A 22605-nucleotide genomic window follows, 5' to 3' on the forward strand; every position below is an offset into this window, starting at 1 on the left:
CTGTAGAGGGAGGCGGCCCGTGCTTTCCGATGCGGGTCAACCCCAAACACCATTCTTCTCATCGCCTCATCCCAAATACGCACAAACAGTGGCAGTTACTCTGTTTGGTTTTCACTGATACAGAGGCAGGAGATTAGTTCTTGTTGTCGGAGAGTATCCTGCTTAGGGGCCACTGAGGCGTTCATGAAGATTCATTTGATATTCTGAAATTGGGTGAGTTTTTCATCTTATTGTATGTGCATTATTGACTGTGTACATAGGCTGCAAACGTTTATGCTTAAAATACAACTGGTGGGTGGAAGTCTCACACCTACAATTTCTTTATCAGTAGCAAATAGATATTTTTTAAATCATAATTACATGTACTACCTTCTACCTCAAAAGAATGTTATTCTTTACTGTCACATAATATCATCCGGCTCACAGGTGTTTCATGCTTCCTATTATCCATCACAGGGGGCAGCACTGAGGCCAACACTCACCTGTGAAGCAGACGGAAGAGAAGAAAGATGGGATCCTCAGTTACTGTAGTTACTCTGTCTCCCCTCAGGTGAGTCCCACTACAACAACATTTATATAAAGTTGTTAACTATATCGCACGCATATCATCAATATCTGTAGCAGCAGCTATATCTATATCACCAGACGAAGGGACAGTTTCATACCATAGGCCATAAGACTGTTAAACACCTGCACTTTTGAAAGAACATCCATAACATTCATCTGGTTGCAACTTATATATCAATATTCCAATTATTTGTATATGGACTATTCTGCACTATTTCTATTATATTATATTTTATTTTATTTACTTGCAATATTATCTGTTTTATTGTGTTGCACTGTTGGAAGAGCCTGTGACCTAAGATTTTCATTGTCATAACTACACTGTAGCTATGTACAAAGGACAATAAAAGCCTTGAATCTTGAATCTATCTGATGATTACAACTAATAAACATCAGATATTCTTGATTAATGTATTTTTAAGTCTTTTACATTTTTATTTTATGTTTAAAGGTGGGGTAGGTAATTTTGGAGAAACCAGCTCGAGTGTGCTAGAATTTGAAAATACACAGCCGGAACAAATCTGCCCCTTCCTTACAGAGCCCCTCCTCCAACACACACGAACGCGCACATGACCAATGAGGGCACGAGATAAGTTTGTGCACAGATGGAAGTTATTTTAGCCGGGCCGGCTAAAATGATTGGTTGTGCTTTTTACAGTACTACGGCTTCCACAGATGAAAAAAAAAAAAAAGTGTATCTCGAGCCGGTTTCTCAAACTTACCTACCCCACCTTTAACACTGGCAACAATGATTCAGTAACGTTTTATATATAAAAAAAAAATATATATATATATATCATATTTTTGTCACAAATTAAACCTTCATCTGCAGAGCATACAGTATAAATCACAGAGCCCTGATACAGTAAATGCAATGAGGTATTTCTCATTCACTTTAAAGGAATTACCCTAATTTGTAAACCTACTGTATTTACCTGAAGGCAAACACATTTCCTGCTTGTTTACTGAGATATTAAACACATCTGCATGCATACTGTTCCAACTCTGTATAAAACCTGACCTCCACTACAGTATAGGAACACACACACAGTTACATTCTGTGGTCTCATCTGTAGTCTGATGAGAGTTTTGGTGGACAACATCTTTTTTACTTTCCTTCTGTAAATGTGCAGAATGACTACAGCTAATCTTTACCCACTGTTACATCCACAGGTGGATCCTTGTCCTCCTCATCATTGTGCAGCAGCTCAATGCAGTAAGGCTTTTCTTTTAAGTTTTCATTACATGTATTCAAATTTAGATTAAAGCTACTATGACAACCTTTCAATCTCAAATCCTTGTATTTAATAATATATGTAAGGTTAATTTGCTAAATAAACTGTGCAGACAATTGTTTATATAGAAGATACTGTGCTACAGGTATATGAATATTTTGCTGTGAAAACAATTATCAGCAATCCACCCAAACTCAGACATTCGACAATACTGTAAGAGACAGCAGACATTTATTGTTATCAAAACTGTATTCAGTAATCCCATGAATCATGCCAAAACGTTGTGATATATATATTTTTAAATAATGGAAAGACAATTTCAATTGGGGCAACATATGCACTGAATAGGACTACATATAAGGATGAGCACAGATCACAGATTTAGCTAAAACAGATTTCAAAACTATGTTTAAATTATTTAGTTTGCTGGGGCCTCAATAGATTAAACATGCGTTTTAAGTACACTGGGGGAAATACATGAACTTGCAAAGATGAAATGGAGCCCTGACATGAACATTACATTTGTTTTGATGTGATGTGTTGTGTTGGGCTTTGGTTGGGACTACTTTGTGAGGATGTTAAATTGGACTGCATTATATTGAAATTCATCATTTGCAGTTTAAGTAGGCTGCAAACATATTTGCACAAACTGCTGCTGCTTACAGTAGCCTGGAATGTAGCTTAGGCCATCAAAAATAACAAACCATAAATTCAAGGCCAAGATCATGAACCTGATGCCCTCAAAGTATGTCGCTGGGTGTAAGAAGCTTTCTAGTCTAGCTACTTATGACCTGTAAACATTTGAGTTATGCCACATGCAGATGCTTTATAGTCAAGTGTTTCGAAGAAAAAAATCCTTGATGCACTTAATGCACCTGGAAACTGTGTGTGTGGCTCTGTACTGTATGTCTTTATATAATGTAACCTCCACTTTCCAGCACAGGAATGCTTGTGGGGTTTTGTGTACACAAAGACCGTTTACTTCAGGTAGAGCGATGAGTGGCTGTTCTGATATTATCCTTGGCATAGGCCTACTGCATCAGTACTGGTTTATATGTCAGCTGAAACGTAACAATAAATCACAATATAAAAATGCCAAACAAAAATATAAGTCTAACAGTCAAGAAACAGTGTTAATCCTATTTTTCTTTTAAAGTTTATCCACAACAGAAGAAAATTGTCCCTGTCAGTATCCTCCAGTGTGGGAAAGCAACTATGCGCATGCCCAGAGTCTTGGGCAATGCAGGTGCATGAATGATATTTGACGCATAGAAAAGGTAATTACCTGTCATAATACGGTCAAAATAGAAACTGCAATCCCACTGAACGACTTGGACTATCTCCTACATCAGATAATTGAAGGTCTGGCTTCTGAAGAAATTACCTGAGTTTAAAATCATCGCGGGATATTGTTTTAAAGATAAACTAAACATTCGGATAAAGTGTGGTTGGTCAATTTGGCTAAATGCTACCTTGTATCCCTGATCTGAACCCATGAAATTGTTTGATATTATGAATTGACTCGATTAATTACAGCAAGTTCTTAGCGTTACACTGTGTTGCTTCCCAACCAGTTTAGTCAGATTATCACCTGTGTTGAACTGTGTGGGAAATAAGAGACAGAGATGGTACAAATGTGTAGCTTTCTAGCTTTGCATCGGATCAACTCCTACATTAACCTACAACCAGTTAAATTATCGTTGTTGCCCTCCTCCCAAAATCGCATCTCTGATGTTAATGTATACAACCTACCTCTGAGCCACCGAAGGGAGGATATAACTCGTGTTTATTTTTCTTATAACCAACATGAGTACCATGAGATTTTAATAGTTTTTAAGCTACTTTACACTGAAGTGCCTTAAACTCGTGTTGCTGTTGGTACCGAGTTATCGCGAGTGTTCGCCAAATCCCTCCCTCAAACACCGAGTGTCTTGTCTTGGTTTAGCAACTGTTTCTATATCTGGCAAGTTTTTAATTTAATTATGTATATGCTTATCTGTTAGGCATGTGGTTTAAATAGATCATTTTTTGTAAATAAATACGAATTTGACCAGGCTTTCAAACCTTCTCAGAAGAGCTATGTTGTGTATTTTGATATGCAAATGATTACAGGTGTTCACACACTTTTAAACCATTTAATGTGACACATTTTTCGACATGTATTTCAAGCTGAGGGCAGTAAGTTGTAACCTTCAATTTTAGGTTCTGTAGCTGTACTGGGCAATAGAGCCCGTCCAGTGTTATTACTTCTAACTATGTGATCCCAATATGCACTGAATCCAAATGGCCTATCCAGGACTAGCCAACTGATGCTAGAGATAGTCATCAAATGTTTGGACCAAAAGAGAAAGTGGGACAGCAGATGTGCGATAGAACTGAACTTCACCAGCATAAACTCAACCAAATATTTGGTATGCTTTGAGAAAACATAACTAAATGTTTGTGTGGGAGAGACTGTTAAACCGACCGTATACACACACACATATTGGTGGGAATACTTAGCATCTGGACATGTAGACTCACAGAACAGTTTCTCAGCAAGAGAGTTTTGAGAAATGTGAGCTTTCTTTCTCATCAAGGTCAGAGCGCTCATTATTAACACAAATCTCTGTGAGAACATTGATTTGTTTAAAACTATCTAATCAGGACTGTCCAGTCTCCACAGGGATGTGGTCATTCTCAAGGCTACTATTAAAGCTCAGCTGAAACTCAGGAATGTCAGATATGCCCAAACCAGAACCTTATCTGATGTGCCCACTGATGTGCCCTGACCCCTACTGTCTTCTGTTCTGCATAGATAGCCTACACACAGCCTCAGCTAGTCTCCCTCTCTCTCTCCCATTGCAGCAATAATCACTCTATGGTTTGTCAATGTTTTTTGTTTCAGGGGAGCATTGATGGCCCATGCGAAGGCAGAGACTGCTCTGTGTGTCAGTGTAATCCTGCTAAAGGTGCCCGGGTATGAACTTTATCTTCTAATTTGTTGTGTATTGGCAATGACTCTCCTAGTAAGGTTATTAATGTTCATTGTAAGAGATTTCAATAAGCGAGATAATCAAGTGTGGAAAATATTCATGGTAAATGTGTTTTCTTTTCGAATTATTCAAAATGAGGAGCAGTTATTGATTAGTTTACATGATTTGACAAACATTAGCACTCTTAAGTCAAACACGTAAATAACAAAGCAACACCATATACCAATTCCTGTATCCTAAAGGAAACAAATATTACTCACATCAACAATTAGAAGTTCAAAGTTAAAAAAAATGTATACATGACTTTTCTCTTTGTAGGGAGCTCCAGGGAAGGCGGGACAGCAAGGGCCCAAGGAGCCAATGGGACCATGGGGACATCAAGGGTCATCTGGAGAGAAAGGCAGGAGGGGAACAGAGGGAGCATTTGGCCCAGAAGGGCCCAAAGGAGACCGGGTGAGTGTTCATTTTTTCTGTTTCATAAAGAAACAGAAAGGCAGATGATGCTTCAAACTTTAACCAACCATCACAACAATGGCTTGGGAGGCAATAATGCAATCTAAACCTGAATTAATTAATCCACATATGTTTTACATTTCAGGGCAAGACTGGTGTCCCTGGTTTTACTGGTAATGATGGCTCACCTGTGAGTAAACCTATGGTGTTGTTTATTTGAATTTCCTGAACCTTGAATTTCCAATTGTTTATACATTTAGAATACAATATTAAGTTCTAAATGTAAATGCTGCAGTGATTTTTAAGGTTGTGTCTGGTATGCCCTCTAGTGGAGACATCATGACATTCTGTAGATGTTGGCCTGTGTGTTTATGCCTGATGCAGCTGTCTCTTCACTAATTAAGTGTTTGAAAAAAAACTCAAGTTGTTCATCTTTAACCATTATGTTATTGGAAAATATTATGGATTAACTATAGGCCTGACTATAGGCATTAAGCATAATTTCTTCATGGTTTCAACGAAAGGTCAAGAAGTTCATAATAGTGCCTTCTAATATTTGTATGGTTTACATATATATTACATCTATTGTTCAGGGTCACCCTGGAGCAGGCGGTGAGCCTGGTTTGCTGGGAGCTGATGGCTGTAACGGGACAAGGGGTCGACCAGGAGTCGATGGTATTCCTGGTTTTGATGGTCTCCATGGGCAACCGGCGAGTAAAACTCCTCATCAGATATTTCTGTTATTGCGATTATTTGAACATTATATTGTCTTTCAGATGTCTATCTTAAGCCTTTCGACAAAACGTAAGGTTCACTAAAGTTATGCAGAAAATCAAATGGCTAGAATATGAAAAATCCCCAGAAGTTATATCCTGCGTTAATGGTTGTGAAGCACACAATTTACCTTCAATACCCACGTTCAGATTCCCTGGCAAAGCATACATTTGTGTCACATTAAAATTGCACATACGTAGATGAGTATGGTTGTGAAGGTCTCGTGGTGGTTGGACATGAGGACAAGAGGCCCGAGTTTGTGCCCTGTCTCCCATCAGCAGTTAGCTTTTTAAATGTTTAAATCACAGTGATATTTTCCTAAAAAACTGCAGGTCACTTTAACAGATGCAGCTTTTGTAGCAATAATTAATTGAAGACCTGAATTTTGACAAACGTTCTCACTGAACATAATTCAAGGTTTGGACACATTATCCTGTATTAACTTCCCAGTGATTTGTTTAACTAAGTATTAACAACGAATACTGTGTATGTAATTTTAACCCTCCTGGCTATTGCTTGTAATGTGTCTACTGTTAACATGTATTGTGTTTTCTTATTAGGGTTTACATGGACATAAAGGGATTAAAGGAGAACCTGTCTATGGGGCTGCCCTTCCTGGACATCCGGTAAATTCCCTTAGTTTTGAGAAGCTCTTATAATAACAAACTGGGCTTCACAAGTTTCAAAACGCATTTCTGTTTCAGCAGTTTCATAAGTGTTTGCAATGTCCACTGTCTGTTCATCATTCTCAAATGTATTTTGTGTTATCCTACAGGGGGAGCATGGTAGAGATGGACAACATGGTCAACCTGTATGTTATGTTTTCTCATTTTGACAGTAATTCAGTATTCCCCTTGTAATATTCTAAACGTAGAATCCTCCAAGCCCTTCTTTGCTAAGAAATTAGGCAGGAACTGAATGCTTTCAATTTCCCAATGGGCTTATAGTTTAACTGACTCTACTTCATGTTTACTTTCTTTAACATTGTATTGTTGTTTCTAAATCAGGGAAAAAAAGGAGACATTGGACCTAGTGGACGCACTGGCCGTCGTGGCGATAATGGATATGAGGTGAAAATAAGTTGTTTGTATATAGGTTGTATTAAAGAACATTATATTACTAAACATGCATGGTAAGCAGAATTATATTATGACCATTATAGTTCAAGATTTAATTTACAAAAATAAATGCACAGGTAAAATAATGTATATGTGTGATTCCATTTAGGGTTTGGATGGACTAAAAGGTGTGAGAGGACCGCCAGTGAGTCACCTTTTTCACAATATTTGCCAATAATTGCTCTTAAATAAAGAAACGTACACGTGCATGAACACACATCCATTAAACTTTTCTATACTTTTGATTGTTGTGTAGGGTGACACCGGAGGATCTCTGGCAGGAGCTGAAGGTGACTCTGTAAGAAACCATTATGGCCTTTCAAAGCTATGCGCCAAGGTTTTGTGATGTGAGTGTGTTTGTGCGTGTGTGTGTGCTTACAACACCAGTAATCATCTTCACCACTTGATATTCCAGGGGGAACAAGGCCCATCTGGCCAACCTGGCCCGGACGGAGAAGAAGAATCCAAACAATTTCCTCTAGAAATTCTTCCAGCCAAAGGTTACAAGGTGACATCAAAGCTCTTATTTGTGATTTTACAAGACTAATGCATTTTAACTACTGCATAGATGTGTATAAAAATAAAATATTTTTCTTTATTTTCTTTCTTGCTTCTCAGGGAGAGCAAGGTCCTTCTGGACCATGTGGACCAAAGGGCATAAGAGTGAGTTAAAATGTCAGCATACACGTGTCTGAGAGAAAGAGAAAGTTGTTTTATTTTCATTTTTGTTTCTTATCAGGGCGGTATAGGAGACTACGGCATTCAAGGAATGAAAGGACAGCAAGGAATCCCCGGTTTTCCTGGATTGAGGGTTTGTGACTCAAATCACACTGCAACATGCTTTTAGACAACACATACAATATTCACTCCATTGTTTCCATCTGTAGGGTCTTTCAGGATTGCCTGCTAGAGATGGACTTCCCGGACCTGAGGTAAATCTTTAATAGGAGGACTAACCCTTCCCTATGTTAGTATTTGTTTGCAATTTCTAGGTTAAATACATTGATACATACTTTCAGGGTGTCCATGGAGAGAAAGGATTTCCAGGACTCATTGGAAGGAATGGAACAAAGGTAAGCGTTCGATAAACATTAAAGACATGTGCATTACAATTTGAACAAAATTAAAAAAGCTTACGTTAGGTGCAAACAGTAGCCAATGTTTTGTAAAATGTATATTCATATATTAAACATCTACTCCGAGGGTAAAGTCTGATATTGACAGGAATCTATTTTTTATTTTAGCAGTATCTTTGTGATACTTTTGTTCCACTTACAATTAAAAGTGTTCTTCAAATATAGGAACAGACTAAAGAAGAACTGTGGCCCTCTGGTGGTCACTTAGTGTCACATTTGCACCATATTATCTACAGTACATCAGTGGCATTTTCTATTTATAACTATGGTTTCTGTCTTTGTCTTTGCATCCAACAGGGTAACCAAGGAGATCCAGGTCACCCAGGTCCCCCAGGTCTCCTGCAATTGCCCAATGGAAGTGATGCCAGAGGTGAGACGACAGCTGAAGCTACACTCTTCATACTGATTGAACTATTTTTGGACAATAGAAGCAATGTCTTATTAGATGTCTTTTATTTGAAATATGAATAGGAAATTATTTATTGAATTAAAGGCCAATAGTTAACAACGTTAGTCTTTCTGATTTGACCAATATGAGTTCAGCATATTGGCAAAACAATGTTCACACTGTCACTGTAGATGCAAGTGGAATGCATCGAGTATACTCCCCCTTAAACTATACTTTGAAACACTCATCCTCATCATGTAGTCAAATTGAATTATGTCAGTAACAATACATATTTTTTAAAAGCATCCTAGTAGTTTCTGCTGTAACAATGCACATTTCCCCTCTGTGGGACTAATAAAGGTATTCTGATTCTGAGTAAGACTGAATATAACTATCAGAAACAAGGTGTATATACAAACAGTTTCGAATATGAGACAATAACAAACACAATATTTAGGACAGTAATTAAGCCTTACTGACTTTTTCATGCTTCTGTGTTTGCACGGCTTAGGTGTTAAAGGTGACAATGGGAGTCCTGGATTAGCTGGACACCCAGGTGACCCTGGGCACATGGGCATGCATGGACCTCCTGGCTCACCAGGGTTAACAATACCAGGTCAGAGTTGGTTTCTCACTTTCCAGTTACTGCTGACTTTATGCACTTTATATACAGTATATCCTGACAGTTAAAAACTCAGTCAGTCAGTGTTGATGCTACCTTATTGTCAGTTTCACATCGTCTTTCACACCCTACTAGAAGTGCCTGGGCTGCCTGGTCAACAAGGGATCCTCGGTCCCAAGGGGTACAAGGGAGAGCCAGGAAGGTATAACAACTATGATAATCCATATCCGGGACCAAAGGGAGTTAAAGGACTCCTCGGGCATAAAGGTGTCACAGGCTCCCCGGGGCCTCCAGGTATATCAATACTTTGTTTATATTAAACAAACACTATGTGTAAGTAAATATATACGTGTAAATTAATTTGTGTCATTATTTTTTAAGCTAGGTTTTTGATGTTTTATTTTGAAGATTTACTTACCTTTTCTCTCTGTGTGTGTGTGTGTGTGTGTGTGTGTGTGTGTGTGTGTGTGTGTGTGTGTGTGTGTGTGTGTGTGTGTGTGTGTGTGTGTGTGTGTGTGTGTGTGTGTGTGTGTGTGTGTGTGTGTGTGTGTGTGTGTGTGTGTGTGTGTGTGTGTGTGTGTGTGTGTGTGTGTGTGTGTGTGTGTGTGTGTGTGTGTGTGTGTGTGTGTGTGTGTGTGTGTGTGTGTGTGGCATTCTTGAACAGGATGTGGAGGTGAGTTCTCTAAAAAAGTCCATAATTGTTTGCATTTGAAATGCTTCCTTAAGTTTTTAACTTCATCAATACTTGTATCTGGTTGATATACAGATTACTACTGTGAGCCTGGTTACCCAGGGGACCCAGGTGATCCAGGCCATAATGGCCCCGGTGGAAACAAAGGACTCAAAGGAATTAAAGGTGATCTCTGACTCTTTATTGATTCTACAAGCAGATTGTTATTCTCCCCGCCTACTGACCTCTGGTAGAAACAAGAATGTTATAGAATTCAGTAGGTATAACAGTACAGAATATGCAAACACTGCATCTTAGTCATACATTGTGTCCCTCTGTCTTCTACAGGTTGTCTAGGGGAATGTAACTGTAGGTCTGGAGGAGTAGGAAGAGAAGGTCCCACCGGTCCAACTGGTTTTCCAGGTTCTCCAGGGATTCCTGGAACTCAAGGACTTAAGGGAGACCCTGGGCTAAAAGGACATGACAGTCCAAGAGGACCAGAAGTAAGGACAGTAGGAAAACAAACAAACTCATAATTAAAGTGTAGTGTGTAGTTTTGTATTTGACTATGTTTTTCTGCAGGGCTTTCCAGGTATTCCTGGTATTAAAGGACACAAGGGTAAAAAAGGTCACTCTTTTGTGTCAGACGTTAAAGGTGAGAACCTGTCCTATACACAATATTATTGGACAAGCAAAGTGAATACGTACTTTAAATGCTTGGAAACATCAGCAACATCTATGTCAACAGTAGCTTGAAATAAAAGTTGGTTGGATTTGTCTTTTGATAACATTGATTGATATACATGCCTATACCAGGTGTTGTTAAGAATTGATAGCCTACATTGTAATCATCATCATTTTATTGTTGTTGTTGATAGGTGCCAAGGGTGACCTAGGAGACCCTGGCCATTCTGGTCCTCCTGGAGCATCAGGTGGATCAGGAAGGGATGCCCCCCCTGGCCCTGCAGGGGACCCTGGAACACCAGTGAGTGTGCACCTTTTTAAGTGCTGTACATTATTATTTCTGAACTAGAACATTATTTTCAATTTGCTACACTCGGTTTTGGTTGTGCAGTTATGGTGTTGGGTAACATTTTTGCAGGGTGCTGGATTTGCAGGGTTACCTGGTCCCAAAGGGTACCCTGGTGCTGCTGGACCCAAAGGGTTTCAAGGTCCTATTGGCCCCCCCGGACCTGGTTTTCCAGGCCCTATGGGGCTCCATGGACCTAAGGGTTATCAGGGAAGTCATGGCCCCTCAGGAATTCCTGGACGACCAGGCCCTCCAGGTCAGATACCTGATTTCAGAGATTCTCCGTTGGTGTTAATGAACCCCTTCAGCAGGTGTCAGGGACTCAACAAGTATGTTGCATTTGTGTCCCAAGGTGAAAATGGGTTATGCTGTCATAATTATGAGATTGGACTACCGGGTCCTGATGGTGAACCAGGATCACCGGGTAAGTCTTACAGTTGTTCCACATCATATAATTGATTAAAAAACATTGTCAATGCAAAAATCACATCTTTCTGTCAAAGGCGGTTGCTATATTGTTTGTTGACAAGTCACATGTCATTAAAAGGAATGGCTTAGGACCCTTGAAACGTTTGTGGTCCATGTTGCGAGGCACATTTTCTTTGGCTCTTTGTAGGTATTCCAGGTGAGCCAGGAAGAGTTGGTCCTCCAGGAACTCTGGGACACCCAGGCCCGAAAGGCATGAAAGGAGATTACACTAGTACTGGTGGGATTGGACGGATAGGTAACAACTCTCTAAAATGTCAAATTAGATTCATACACAATTTTATAAAGATTGTTCTTCATTGGAGAGCCCCTGTTTAAAGTTTTGCATCCACACTGCAGACAACAATCAGGTAATGATTGACTATAAAGTTAGAGTGGGTGATTTGTGCGCTAATAGGTCTCTATTTTTTATAGGACTTCAAGGTTTAGATGGGGATCCAGGTGAACCTGGTTCCAGCGTAATTAGCCTGGTTGGCCCTCCAGGCACTCCTGGGTTTCGCGGACATCCAGGCAGGAAGGGTGAGCCAGGCGATGTTTTCTCTGCCAGGCCATGTGATACTGGACCACTTGGCCTCCCTGGGCTTCTGGGGAAGAAAGGACTACGGGGCATTCCTGGAATCCCAGGGCCTCCAGGTAAGTTGTATCTCTATTTAGGTAAACACAAACAAACCACAGAACAATGTAGGCTTCAGTTAATTTGGCCTATTTCACTCAAAAAGAGTACAGTGTTACAGTGTACTTCCCATTCTAATCTGTGCATTGGAGTTGGTTGGTTCAACGTTGATGCCTCGTAATTACAGGGGAACAAGGCCTGCCTGGATCACCTGGATGGAAAGGAGAGCCAGGATCCAGTGGTGACCCTGGGGCCACTGGTCCCCGAGGCCCACCTTGCACTGCATTTGAACTGAATGGACCTCCAGGCCCTCCAGGCCCTACAGGAGACACTGGAAAGAGGGGGATACCAGGTGATCACACAGCAGCAGCAAGCATAATTTTGTTTCTCTGTCTCTCTGGGTGTCCATCTTTATGTCCCCTAGTAATGTCAAACTTATATTAATTGTACATTCATGAATGACTAGTTGTGAAGCCACCATCTAACCATCCATTAACACATTCTCTCTTTGAATTGTAAAATGTTGCATAGGCTTTCCTGGTCAGAAGGGTTTGAAGGGAGATATAGGTCCACCTGGTCATGGACTGAGGGGTCCAAAAGGTTTCCCTGGCTCTCCTGGATTGTCAGTGGTTGGAACAAGAGGCCCTCATGGCCTCTCAGGAGAGCCTGGGGCTGACGGCTGGCCAGGACAGAAAGGTGAACCACTGACCTAGAATGATAGGATGGTTTTGGAGAAATCACGGTGTCTTTAATCATTTCAAAATCTGACAGGCTTTTCGTACATTGTCTACACCATCCACACATACAAAGTTGTACCTGTGCCTATGTACACACTACCTCCAGACACCAAAAGTATAACCAACATCTGATCCCCACATTACCATCATCACACTCCAAGTCGGAGCTGTTAAAATATGTCACTGACCAAATATAGATTTCATCCCCCGAATTCAATAACAAAAACTTCTTCACTAAAACCCAATCCAATTTTTTCAGCAATATTTTATATATAGAAAATAGTCCGTCCTTATTATGAATTAAATTATGCTTTCCTTTCAATTCATCTAGGGGAAAGTGGGTACCCAGGCATGCTTGTGTCCATAGGTTTGCCAGGCCGTCCTGGACCTGCAGGGCCCAGGGGTAAACAAGGAGAGAGAGGCTTTACCGGTCACACAGGGGACCCTGGATACCCAGGACAGCCTGGTAATAAAGGTAAGTTTCCATTTGAATATCATAGCTTCTTATAGATATATTTATTGGCATTTTGTTATAACTCTGATGTCCATCCAGGTGTACGTGGTTTACCAGGATTACCAGGACCTATATTGATTCTGAATGTAATAAAGGGCCAACCAGGACTTTCTGGAAGTGAGGGGAAAAAAGGAGAACAAGGACCTGAAGGCAAGGAAGCTTACATCTAACTTATCCATCTTTTGTAAACATTAAGAAGATGATTCCTTGAAGTCCAGGTTGATCAATTAAAAAGACTTACTTAAGATTGTGTTAAACAGTATAGGACTACGACAATATTATTTTTGTCTGTGCTAACAGGCTCAAAGGGCCCGAGGGGACCACCAGGGGATTCGGGGTCAGATGGATGGCTTGGTTCTTCAGGGTTTAGAGGCAGCACCGGTGCTCCAGGTAGAGCAGGAAGAACAGGGTCTCCAGGGTCCCCTGGAATCAAAGGGTTCCCTGGTCCAAGGGGATATGCTGGACACCTTGGAGATACGGTACACAAAACAAATAATCTTTTCTCTTAATCATTTTTGGAAACAGCTGTCTTTATTCCGTTTTTTCTTTAAATATATCCAGAATATACTCAAATAAAATGTCAGCAGCATATCATTTCTGATAATTCTATCCTGCAACGCACACCCACTGTGAACATGTTTTTCCTATTTTGTTTTTTATTAAGTTAAGGGCTAGTCTTATGTTTAATTACCTGTAGAACACATACAATATAAGTGGTTCAACATATCATAATTCATTGTAAGTCAGTCTCTGAAGTGATGTGATTTTGAATGCATGTGTTTATGTCTTTTAAAGGGATATCAAGGGCCTTGTGGACCATCGGGTATCTCAGGGTTACCAGGGTTTCCAGGTGCCAAAGGTGAGTCAAAAGATAATGATTCAATGATTCTGATGAGGCTAATTTCATGTAATGGAGAAAATGTTTGTAGTGTACAACTGAATCAACATCGGAATGGATCATTAGTATTTTTCCACTTTGATCAGAAATGTTGTAGTATATTGCTATACAAATTGCAGATGCAGTTAAGTATTTAAAACTCTAAAGCCCAATACAATCCCAGGATTTCTTACCTTATCTCAAATCTGTTCCAGGTGACCCAGGACTCTCTTATGGACAACCTGGTCCACCTGGACTCAAAGGGATGCGAGGGGATGATGGACAGAGTGGTGAGTACAGAAAATACCACACACTGGTGGGCAGCAAGGATGCCCCCAGTGTGTGGCATTGCCCTTTCACTATCTTATAAAGTTTTGAGTTTCCTAGAATATATTATACTCTAAGTGGAGGTATAACTTTAATTAAATGTATATCCACACAATAATTCCCTTGAGTGCCCAGAGGGATTCCAGGAGATCCAGGAGACCCAGGACCCCGGGGAAGGTCAGGGCAACCAGGACCACCTGGCATTAATGCGGAGCAGGGAAGAATAGGAGGACCAGGTAATTTATGTCAGAGAATGTTACGTGTGTGTGTGTGTGCGTGTGTGTGTGTGTGTGTGTGTGTGTGTGTGTGTGTGTGTGTGTGTGTGTGTGTGTGTGTGTGTGTGTGTGTGTGTGTGTGTGTGTGTGTGTGTGTGTGTGTGTGTGTGGTGTGTGTGTGTGTGTGTGTGTGTGTGTGTGTGTGTGTGTGTGTGTGTGTGTGTGTGTGTGTGTGTGTGTGTGTGTGTGTGTGTGTGTGTGTGTGTGTGTGTGTGTGTGTGTATAAACATATTACCATTTTGTCAATGAAATTATAATCCTAATGTTGCCACAGTGCATCTTTATTTCAGCCGTGTGTGTGTGTGTGTGTGTGTGTATGTGTGTGTCTTATTTTTATTGTATTGATTTTGTGTAACTGCTGTTTTTGTAAATAAAAACGGTATTTTGTATGTATGTATGTTTTTGGAGGCACACCCGGCAACTTTAACACAATCCAATCAGCCAATTAGGTGGCAGCAAATGATGCTTTTGGCACATTAACCAGCAGTTGACAGGTGTACCTGAAACATTGGGTGTGAGTGTAATGTACTGCATGAGGGTAGAAATGAAGGAACACTGCTTATTTCCGACCTTAAAGTAAGGAATGCTACATGATGGTTGGGACGTTTTTATGTGTGTGTCTCAGGCTTCCCCGGGCCTCGTGGCTCTTCAGGTCGTCCAGGTATTCCAGGTCTGCCAGGCGATCATGGAGGTCTGGGACCACCTGGCCCACCTGGCCCATATGGGCATCCAGGTACTAACATTGTTTTTTAACATGGGATGGGCAGGGTACAGGCAATGTAAGCGTTATTTGTGTTGGCTTATATTAGCACAATTCATATATAATCACTTTGCTTTATTTCAGTGTGTATGGGGTTCTAATATGTGCATGCCAAAAACCTAATAAGAGTATTCTTTTGTTTTACTGGCATTTTATATAAGGGACCCCTGGACCACCTGGTCTTGATGGACTGGATGGGCTTAGAGGTCCAAAAGGGATAAAAGGCGAGAGTGGTAAGAATGAGTTTCGTCATAACTTTAAATATAGTAAAGCAATCATTTCTTTGTATTTATTTTATCTGTTGGTATACTTTTTTGTGCATGTAGTATATAGTACACACAATAAATTGTTAAAGCATAATTTTAGCTATACCGTATACCTTTTCATTCATACCCCAACCCCAGCAATTATCACCACTACCAATACCTCCCGTTTCAAGTGTTTAGAAAACCTACAAGAGTATTATAGGTGCAGACACACCACCTAAAGCTGCCACTTCAAATTAAACATGGAAGGCCCTCTCTAGAGCGTACCATGTAGCAGAGCCCTTCATATTTGAATATACACATAAGCTAACAAAAAACAAAGCAATTATACACTGTTGAGAACATAACAATCCTTTAATAATTTCCTTGTTTATTGCCTCAAGCCATAGGTTTCCCTGGCCCTCCTGGACCAGATGGTCTTCTTGGAGTCAAAGGTGTCAGGGGACAGCAAGGGTCTCCAGGAGCCAGTTTTCCTGGGCCTAAAGGCCAGAGAGGCCCATCTGGCTTCACAGGTATCAAATATCTATTTCTACATCATCTACTGCATGTCTGCATCTGCTTATGATAGTGGTGGAAAATGAACTGTTGGAGACAAACATTTTTGTTAGCACTTTCTGGCACTATATTTGCTTTTTGTTGAATGTATTTACTGTCCCATTCCTCTACAATACACTTTTCTCTGTTTGTTCCCTCAGGTATTCCAGGCTCCCCAGGTGAACTTGGGAACCCTGGCATAGAGTGCTTCAGGCCTCTACCAGGACCCAACGGGGACATAGGATATAAAGGACCCCCAGGACCTCCTGGTGTGTTTCTGTGTACCTATTTATATCTGTCCATTTGTTTATCTCTGTCTCCATTTTTGTGTGGCCCCATTTGGGAATGAACACTGTTAGGAGGTTTATGTTTAAGTGTAGGTGTACCTTTCTTTTTGTCTTTAATTGGGCTGTTGTGTTGCGTTTTTAGGCCCTCCTGGGGAGCCGGGCCTTCCAGGCAGCAGCATTCACTCCAAAGGAGAACCAGGTCCAACCGGCCTCCCTGGGTTACCAGGCCGCAAGGGCGATGGTGGCCCCTCAGGGCCTCCTGGGTTACAGGGCTACCCAGGGGTTACAGGGCCAAAAGGTATACTACACAGTATATTTCTCTGAGTAAAATTGACTCAAATTGAAGAAAATTTGACTCTAAAAATATTACATTTGGTCCCAACCTATATAGAGTAAAATGTACTCTTTGTTCAGAGTTGTATTTTTAGAGTTCATTTTACTCTATTATGTGCTTAGATTTGACTCTGCTTAATGGTTATTTACTCTATGTAGTGTATATTAAAAACAACTCTACTGCCATTTTACTCATAATGGAAGATAATTTCACTCCAACTAGAAGGTAATTTTACTCCCAATAGAAGGTTATTTGACTCAGAATAGAATAAATGAACCATAATGATCTTTACAATAAAAAAGGTCAATAAACCAAAGTGCTTAAGGAACATGAGTGGGCGTGTGTGAAGCTGACCATTGAGCGGCCCGACCAAGCAAGGAGGCAGAGGCAGAGAGTTCAAATACAACCCGGTGTGGGCATTTATTCCTCTTTGTGGTACAGGATACAGCCTCAATATGACTGTCTCACGTGAACACAGTCACCAGCACCAAGGATCTCACACACACACACTAACAGGAAAACAGAACCTAAATACACACAGGACTAATCAAACCAACAAGACACAGGTGAGGAGGGAGGAGACAACACAGGGCACCAGGTGAACACAATCACCAGCAACAGACAAGACGGGAGGGGGAACACTTTTCAAACTAAAACAGGAAACAGAGACAGACAAACTAAAACATAGACAGATCGTGACTAATATATGCATAAATGACATAGATTCACATGCTTCCTGTGCAATATTTTAGCGTGGAACAAATTAATATACTTCGCCAATAATGAAGCTATATAATCCGTAACGGAGACCGAGATCAATGGCCCCAGAGATCACCTCCGTTACAGAGTGGTCATGGTTTAACTCCAATAGAATTGACTCTGCATTTTTGATCGCACTCTAGAAGCTATGAGTAATAAATACACTCCAAAATGATTAAATATCACTATTTCAGAGCAAAATAGTAATTACTCTGGAAAAAATACTCACCAATATTTCCTGTGTAGGTGCATTGCTGCTGCCATCAGTATTTACTGTGTTGCCATCCACTTAAATGCACGCAAAATGGTGCTGCACTTTGACAGGTGAGAGAGGACCTGCTAGTCTCGAAGGTCCTCCAGGCCCCAAGGGTCAGACCGGGGTCCCTGGGCCTTGGGGCCGGAAGGGAGCAACTGGCCCAACTGGGGCAACAGGTAAGTGGCAACTAAATGGCAAAGAGGTATGCCATTATTTCTATGCCCACACAATCTGGTGAAGACATCTGTTAAATGTGAGTGTGTGTGTGTGTGCGTTTATGTTTCAATGACTGACGGTATTTAAGTTACATTAAAAAGTTGTAAGATTCTTTACATATTGTGTTTTACCTTTATTCGTTTAGAAATATGTATTATTCATTAAACACTAGTGAGTGTTGTGGTGTTTGTTACAGTAGTACATCTGGTAATCAATGTTTTTTTTTTCTTTTTCCAAGGTGCCAAAGGTGCTCCTGGTGGTTCCATCCGAATCGACCAAGGTGGGGCTCCACCTGGACTCCTGGGACCGCGTGGAGTCCCAGGATTTGTGGGATATCCCGGTGATGCAGGTCCTCCTGGGACGCCAGGACGTAAAGGCAAGAATGTCTAATATATTCTTAATGTATAATTCATGTTTACATATGATGGTCTGAATAAATCTGTGTTGTGTGTGTTTATCCTCATTTGTCTGTATGTGTCTGTATGTGCTTCAGGACTGAAGGGTCCTGTAGGGTATGTTGGCCTCCCTGGCAAACCAGGTCCTGCTGGTCGTGATGGTTCTGTTGGAGACCCAGGAGACGTTGGTCAGCAAGGATTTACTGGACCTCAAGGTAAATTATAAGATGCAGCCATTTAGAACTGTCCCAAATCAAAAGTTTGAAGTGTCATTTATAGTGTTGACATACAATGTGCTGATGACTGCCAGTCTCCTTCTGAAGATCTGAAAAAGTTATAAAAATTACATATCAAAATGACTTCCTCCAATAAACAGCAAATGTAATCGCTGCCTAACTCCTATCCACCTTCCATGTCACTAACTTGCTGCTTGTTAAACTGCTCCAGGTATCCCAGGTACACCCGGTGATCAAGGTAATCCAGGCCATAGAGGGGCGCTGAGGTCAGGCTACCTTTTGGTTGTCCACAGTCAGTCAGTTCAGGTGCCACGGTGCCCTGAAGGCAGCAGCCCGCTTTGGGTCGGCTACAGTCTGGTCTACTTGGAGGGGCAAGAGAAGGCTCACACTCAAGACCTGGGTAAGTGTCTGCATAAAGTGATAGTTTTGCTGGAAGAATGCATCAGTCTGAGTGTATGTGTTATTATTTGCCTCTTTTATTCTCTGTCTCTCTTCTTAACATCTTCTTCCTGTAGGCCAGGCTGGCTCCTGTCTCCGTGTTTTCTCCACCATGCCTTTCTCATACTGCAACAAAGCTGCCTGCGACTACTCCAGTCGCAACGACAAATCCTATTGGCTCTCCACCACCGCTCCCATACCCATGATGCCCCTCTTCGGCCAGGAGATTAGCTCCCACATCAGTCGCTGTGCGGTGTGTGAGACTGTTGCGCCTGCAGTGGCTTTTCACAGCCAGGATCACAACGTCCCCTCATGCCCACGTGGCTGGAGGAGCCTGTGGACGGGATACTCTTTCCTCCATGTGAGTGTGACAATATTTGTTAAAGGTCACCTATTATGCAAAATCCACTTTTTCATGGTCAAAATCGATGATTGAAGATTTTGGCCACTTTATGATGTCATAACGATTTTTTGGCTTGTGTAACAATTAGCCAATAACCAACCAAGGTAAAGCCATAAGTTAGTCTCTCTCCGTTTGTGCGCTGGGCTAATGCTAATAATGCTAATGCGAGGAAAATAAAATGGCGGCTTCACAAAACTTTTTGGGAGTTTTACAGGGCGTGGTTTGCAATCCGCCCAGCCAATCAGAAATGGGCAGTGGCGACTGGTCATTAGGGGCAGGTGGGGCACAGCCCCACCTAGTGTCAGCAGAAAGTATTACAAATAATGATTACAAAAATGCAAAAAAATAAATAAAAAAATATATAAAATATATTTTAAGATCATGTTTAATCATCTGATTCGTCTGTACATTGCTGTTTTAGTCTGTGTTCTTCTAATTAGTGTGTCTACAGTCACAGTGTGTGCCTATTGAGCTGTTTAGAGCCATGTGGGACAAAACCTGATTATGCCCCTTCCTCTCGCTGTGAAGTGAACGGTGACTGTAAAAACTACACTGCGCATGCTCAGAGTATTTTGTAATGTAATGTGTGTGGCAAAAAAATTATGACCAGAGGGGCACGGAGCTACCATCCCCACCATACGTCATCTCAAATCATTCAGAGCTGATTGGCTGTAAGTACGTGTGCCGCAAAAAGTGTGGTGCTTGAAGAGGAGACGAGAGAGCTGCAGTGGCGCGTCCTAAAACCAGGAAGTAAGCACAAAAAAGCAATGAGATTTCTCCATAGGATTTTAGAAAATAGCTCGAAATAAGATCTGTGGGAAACGTACCTGTTAGATAAATGCACGTTTTGATTAGCCGGATAACATCCACATGTCTACCCTACTTTTATACTTTTTTTATCATAAATCTATGGATTAGATTTATGATAGACTTTTGAAACTACAAGAAGATAAGGAGGACTTTTACAAAAAAGTAATAGAAATGTTTGTCCAGAAGGATAGGCAAATGGACTTCATCTTCAAGTCAAGGTAAGACCGCAATTTTATTGAAAATGGGATCTTACTAAGAGAGAACAATTCAATATTTAAATGATAAAATTACATTTTTTGGGTATCCTTTTGTTGAACTGTCTGTTTAAAATTAATCGAAGCATCAGACAAAAAAAGCTTTTGAAAATAATATTATATTTTGGTTTAGGTCAAAATATAATATTTGTAAACCTGAAGAGTCAGTGCCAGTGCCTCACCAGCCATGAACCTCACTGCACGTCACTGCAGAAGCTTATATATAGACATCTACGTTTTTTGTGCCCCACCACTTTTGTACATATAAAAACGCCACTGGAAATGGGAACCTTTTTCTCCCATGAAAGTACCTGCTCTCTAGCAGGGACTGAAAAGGGGGTGAAAAGGTTTTCATGAACTAAGTTCTAGTTCCGGATTTTTTTGGTGTGAACGCACATTTTCGGAACTATATCGGAAATATACTGGGAAAAGTACTCCGGTGTGAAAGCGCCTATTGTGTTCCTTTTAACCAAATATCTCTCAGAGGGGCGTGGGGAGTGGCACCTTATTTTCATCTAAAGTAAAAGACAGAGAATCAGCACTTTTGAAACAGGGCTGAAACAGAGGGGTTTATGGGATGCTACAGTACGATGCATGATCTGTTTGGTAGCCAAACACTTCAGAGACATGTTTTGTATATATCTGAGACCTATAATATATTGATGAACAACTGTATAATAGGGGACCTTTAAGTGTGTGTGTGGAAGAAAATACTATCAATTTACCTACTGTGTACCTGCTTCCCTTTTCTCTTCAGCACACAGGGGCCGGTGATGAGGGTGGTGGCCAGTCTCTTTCTTCGTCTGGCAGCTGCCTTAAGGATTTCCGAACTCACCCCTTCATAGAGTGCCAGGGTGCGCGCGGGTCCTGTCACTACTTTGCCAACCTCTACAGTTTTTGGCTGACTACTGTTAGTCCAACAGAACAGTTTATCACCCAGAGGCCTGGCACCATCAAGGCGGCGGACCAACAGCGGCGCAAGTCCAGTCAGTGTCACGTCTGCCTCAGAGCACAGTAAAGGACTTCTTCACTTTAAGTTGTAACATTAATAATACAAACCATTTCACTGTCAAAATAAAATACTGATTACAATTTAGACTTTTAGATAGATTTCTATTTGATTACTTCTAGTTACAAATAATCCGTAATTGTATCTGTATATTTTTTATATGTTGTTGCTATAAATGTATTCATTTATTTTTGTTTTAAGGAGGTGCTATTTCTAATGATGAAAATGTTTGATACTGCTGATGTAACTGAATATTTTGTGTTGGGAAAATACTGAGTGTACTCTTCCAATATCAGAGTAGCACATGATAACAAAGGCCCAACTGTAGCTGTGTACGTAACAGGATGTATGATTACCTGGAAGAGCGTCAGGACACACTGTTTTAGGCATATGATAGCTATGTGACAACGATTAACATGATGATTCAGCCTCTATGGAGATAGACATATGACAAGCATGATCATTTCTGACGTGGGTCTTAGCTAATCTAAAAGTAAACATTGTATACGGCTTTGAACCAATATTCCTGCATCTTGTGACTGTAACACCCTCTCTTGTATATAAGCATCTATGTGATGACTACTTCCATTCTTGCAAGGATAATAAATACATGTATCCTGATATTGAAGCTCAAGCCGGTGACGAGTGATATTTTTTCAAACATTTTGCAATAATCCACTTTAGATTAGTCATTTAGGATAAATATTCTGAAGACTTTTCTTCATCATATAAAATGTGCTCCTCTATTAAATATTTTGTTAAAGTATCGACACTATGAGTCATTCAGAGTTCAATAGCTTTCGAGAATTGGAGAACACAACCACAACATACATGCAAAAATCCCAGGATAC

At 40.7% G+C, this 22605-nt stretch overlaps 1 protein-coding gene across 1 annotated transcript; it reads left to right on the forward strand.

The window, feature by feature from the left end:
• Nucleotides 1-85: 85 nt before the first annotated feature.
• Nucleotides 86-22356, forward strand: LOC117488569 (collagen alpha-4(IV) chain-like). The gene is made up of 48 exons (XM_034137561.1): nucleotides 86-213; nucleotides 457-550; nucleotides 1741-1783; nucleotides 4690-4761; nucleotides 5096-5230; nucleotides 5376-5420; nucleotides 5824-5940; nucleotides 6565-6630; nucleotides 6780-6815; nucleotides 7012-7074; nucleotides 7232-7267; nucleotides 7379-7420; nucleotides 7538-7630; nucleotides 7741-7785; nucleotides 7862-7933; nucleotides 8010-8054; nucleotides 8142-8195; nucleotides 8556-8628; nucleotides 9158-9262; nucleotides 9404-9562; nucleotides 9933-9941; nucleotides 10035-10124; nucleotides 10287-10441; nucleotides 10521-10593; nucleotides 10817-10923; nucleotides 11041-11224; nucleotides 11321-11392; nucleotides 11585-11692; nucleotides 11869-12087; nucleotides 12255-12419; nucleotides 12599-12763; nucleotides 13136-13279; nucleotides 13358-13468; nucleotides 13619-13797; nucleotides 14114-14177; nucleotides 14411-14485; nucleotides 14651-14758; nucleotides 15423-15530; nucleotides 15719-15790; nucleotides 16207-16335; nucleotides 16519-16626; nucleotides 16787-16942; nucleotides 18062-18169; nucleotides 18448-18585; nucleotides 18703-18819; nucleotides 19052-19240; nucleotides 19356-19639; nucleotides 21503-22356. The coding sequence occupies exons 2-48, from the start codon at nucleotides 510-512 to the stop codon at nucleotides 21761-21763; spliced, it is 5040 nt and encodes a 1679-aa protein (XP_033993452.1). The 5' UTR covers nucleotides 86-213; nucleotides 457-509; the 3' UTR covers nucleotides 21764-22356.
• Nucleotides 22357-22605: the final 249 nt, after the last annotated feature.

The sequence above is a fragment of the Trematomus bernacchii genome, unplaced genomic scaffold (assembly GCF_902827165.1).
Source record: "Trematomus bernacchii unplaced genomic scaffold, fTreBer1.1, whole genome shotgun sequence".
NCBI lineage: Eukaryota > Metazoa > Chordata > Actinopteri > Perciformes > Nototheniidae > Trematomus > Trematomus bernacchii.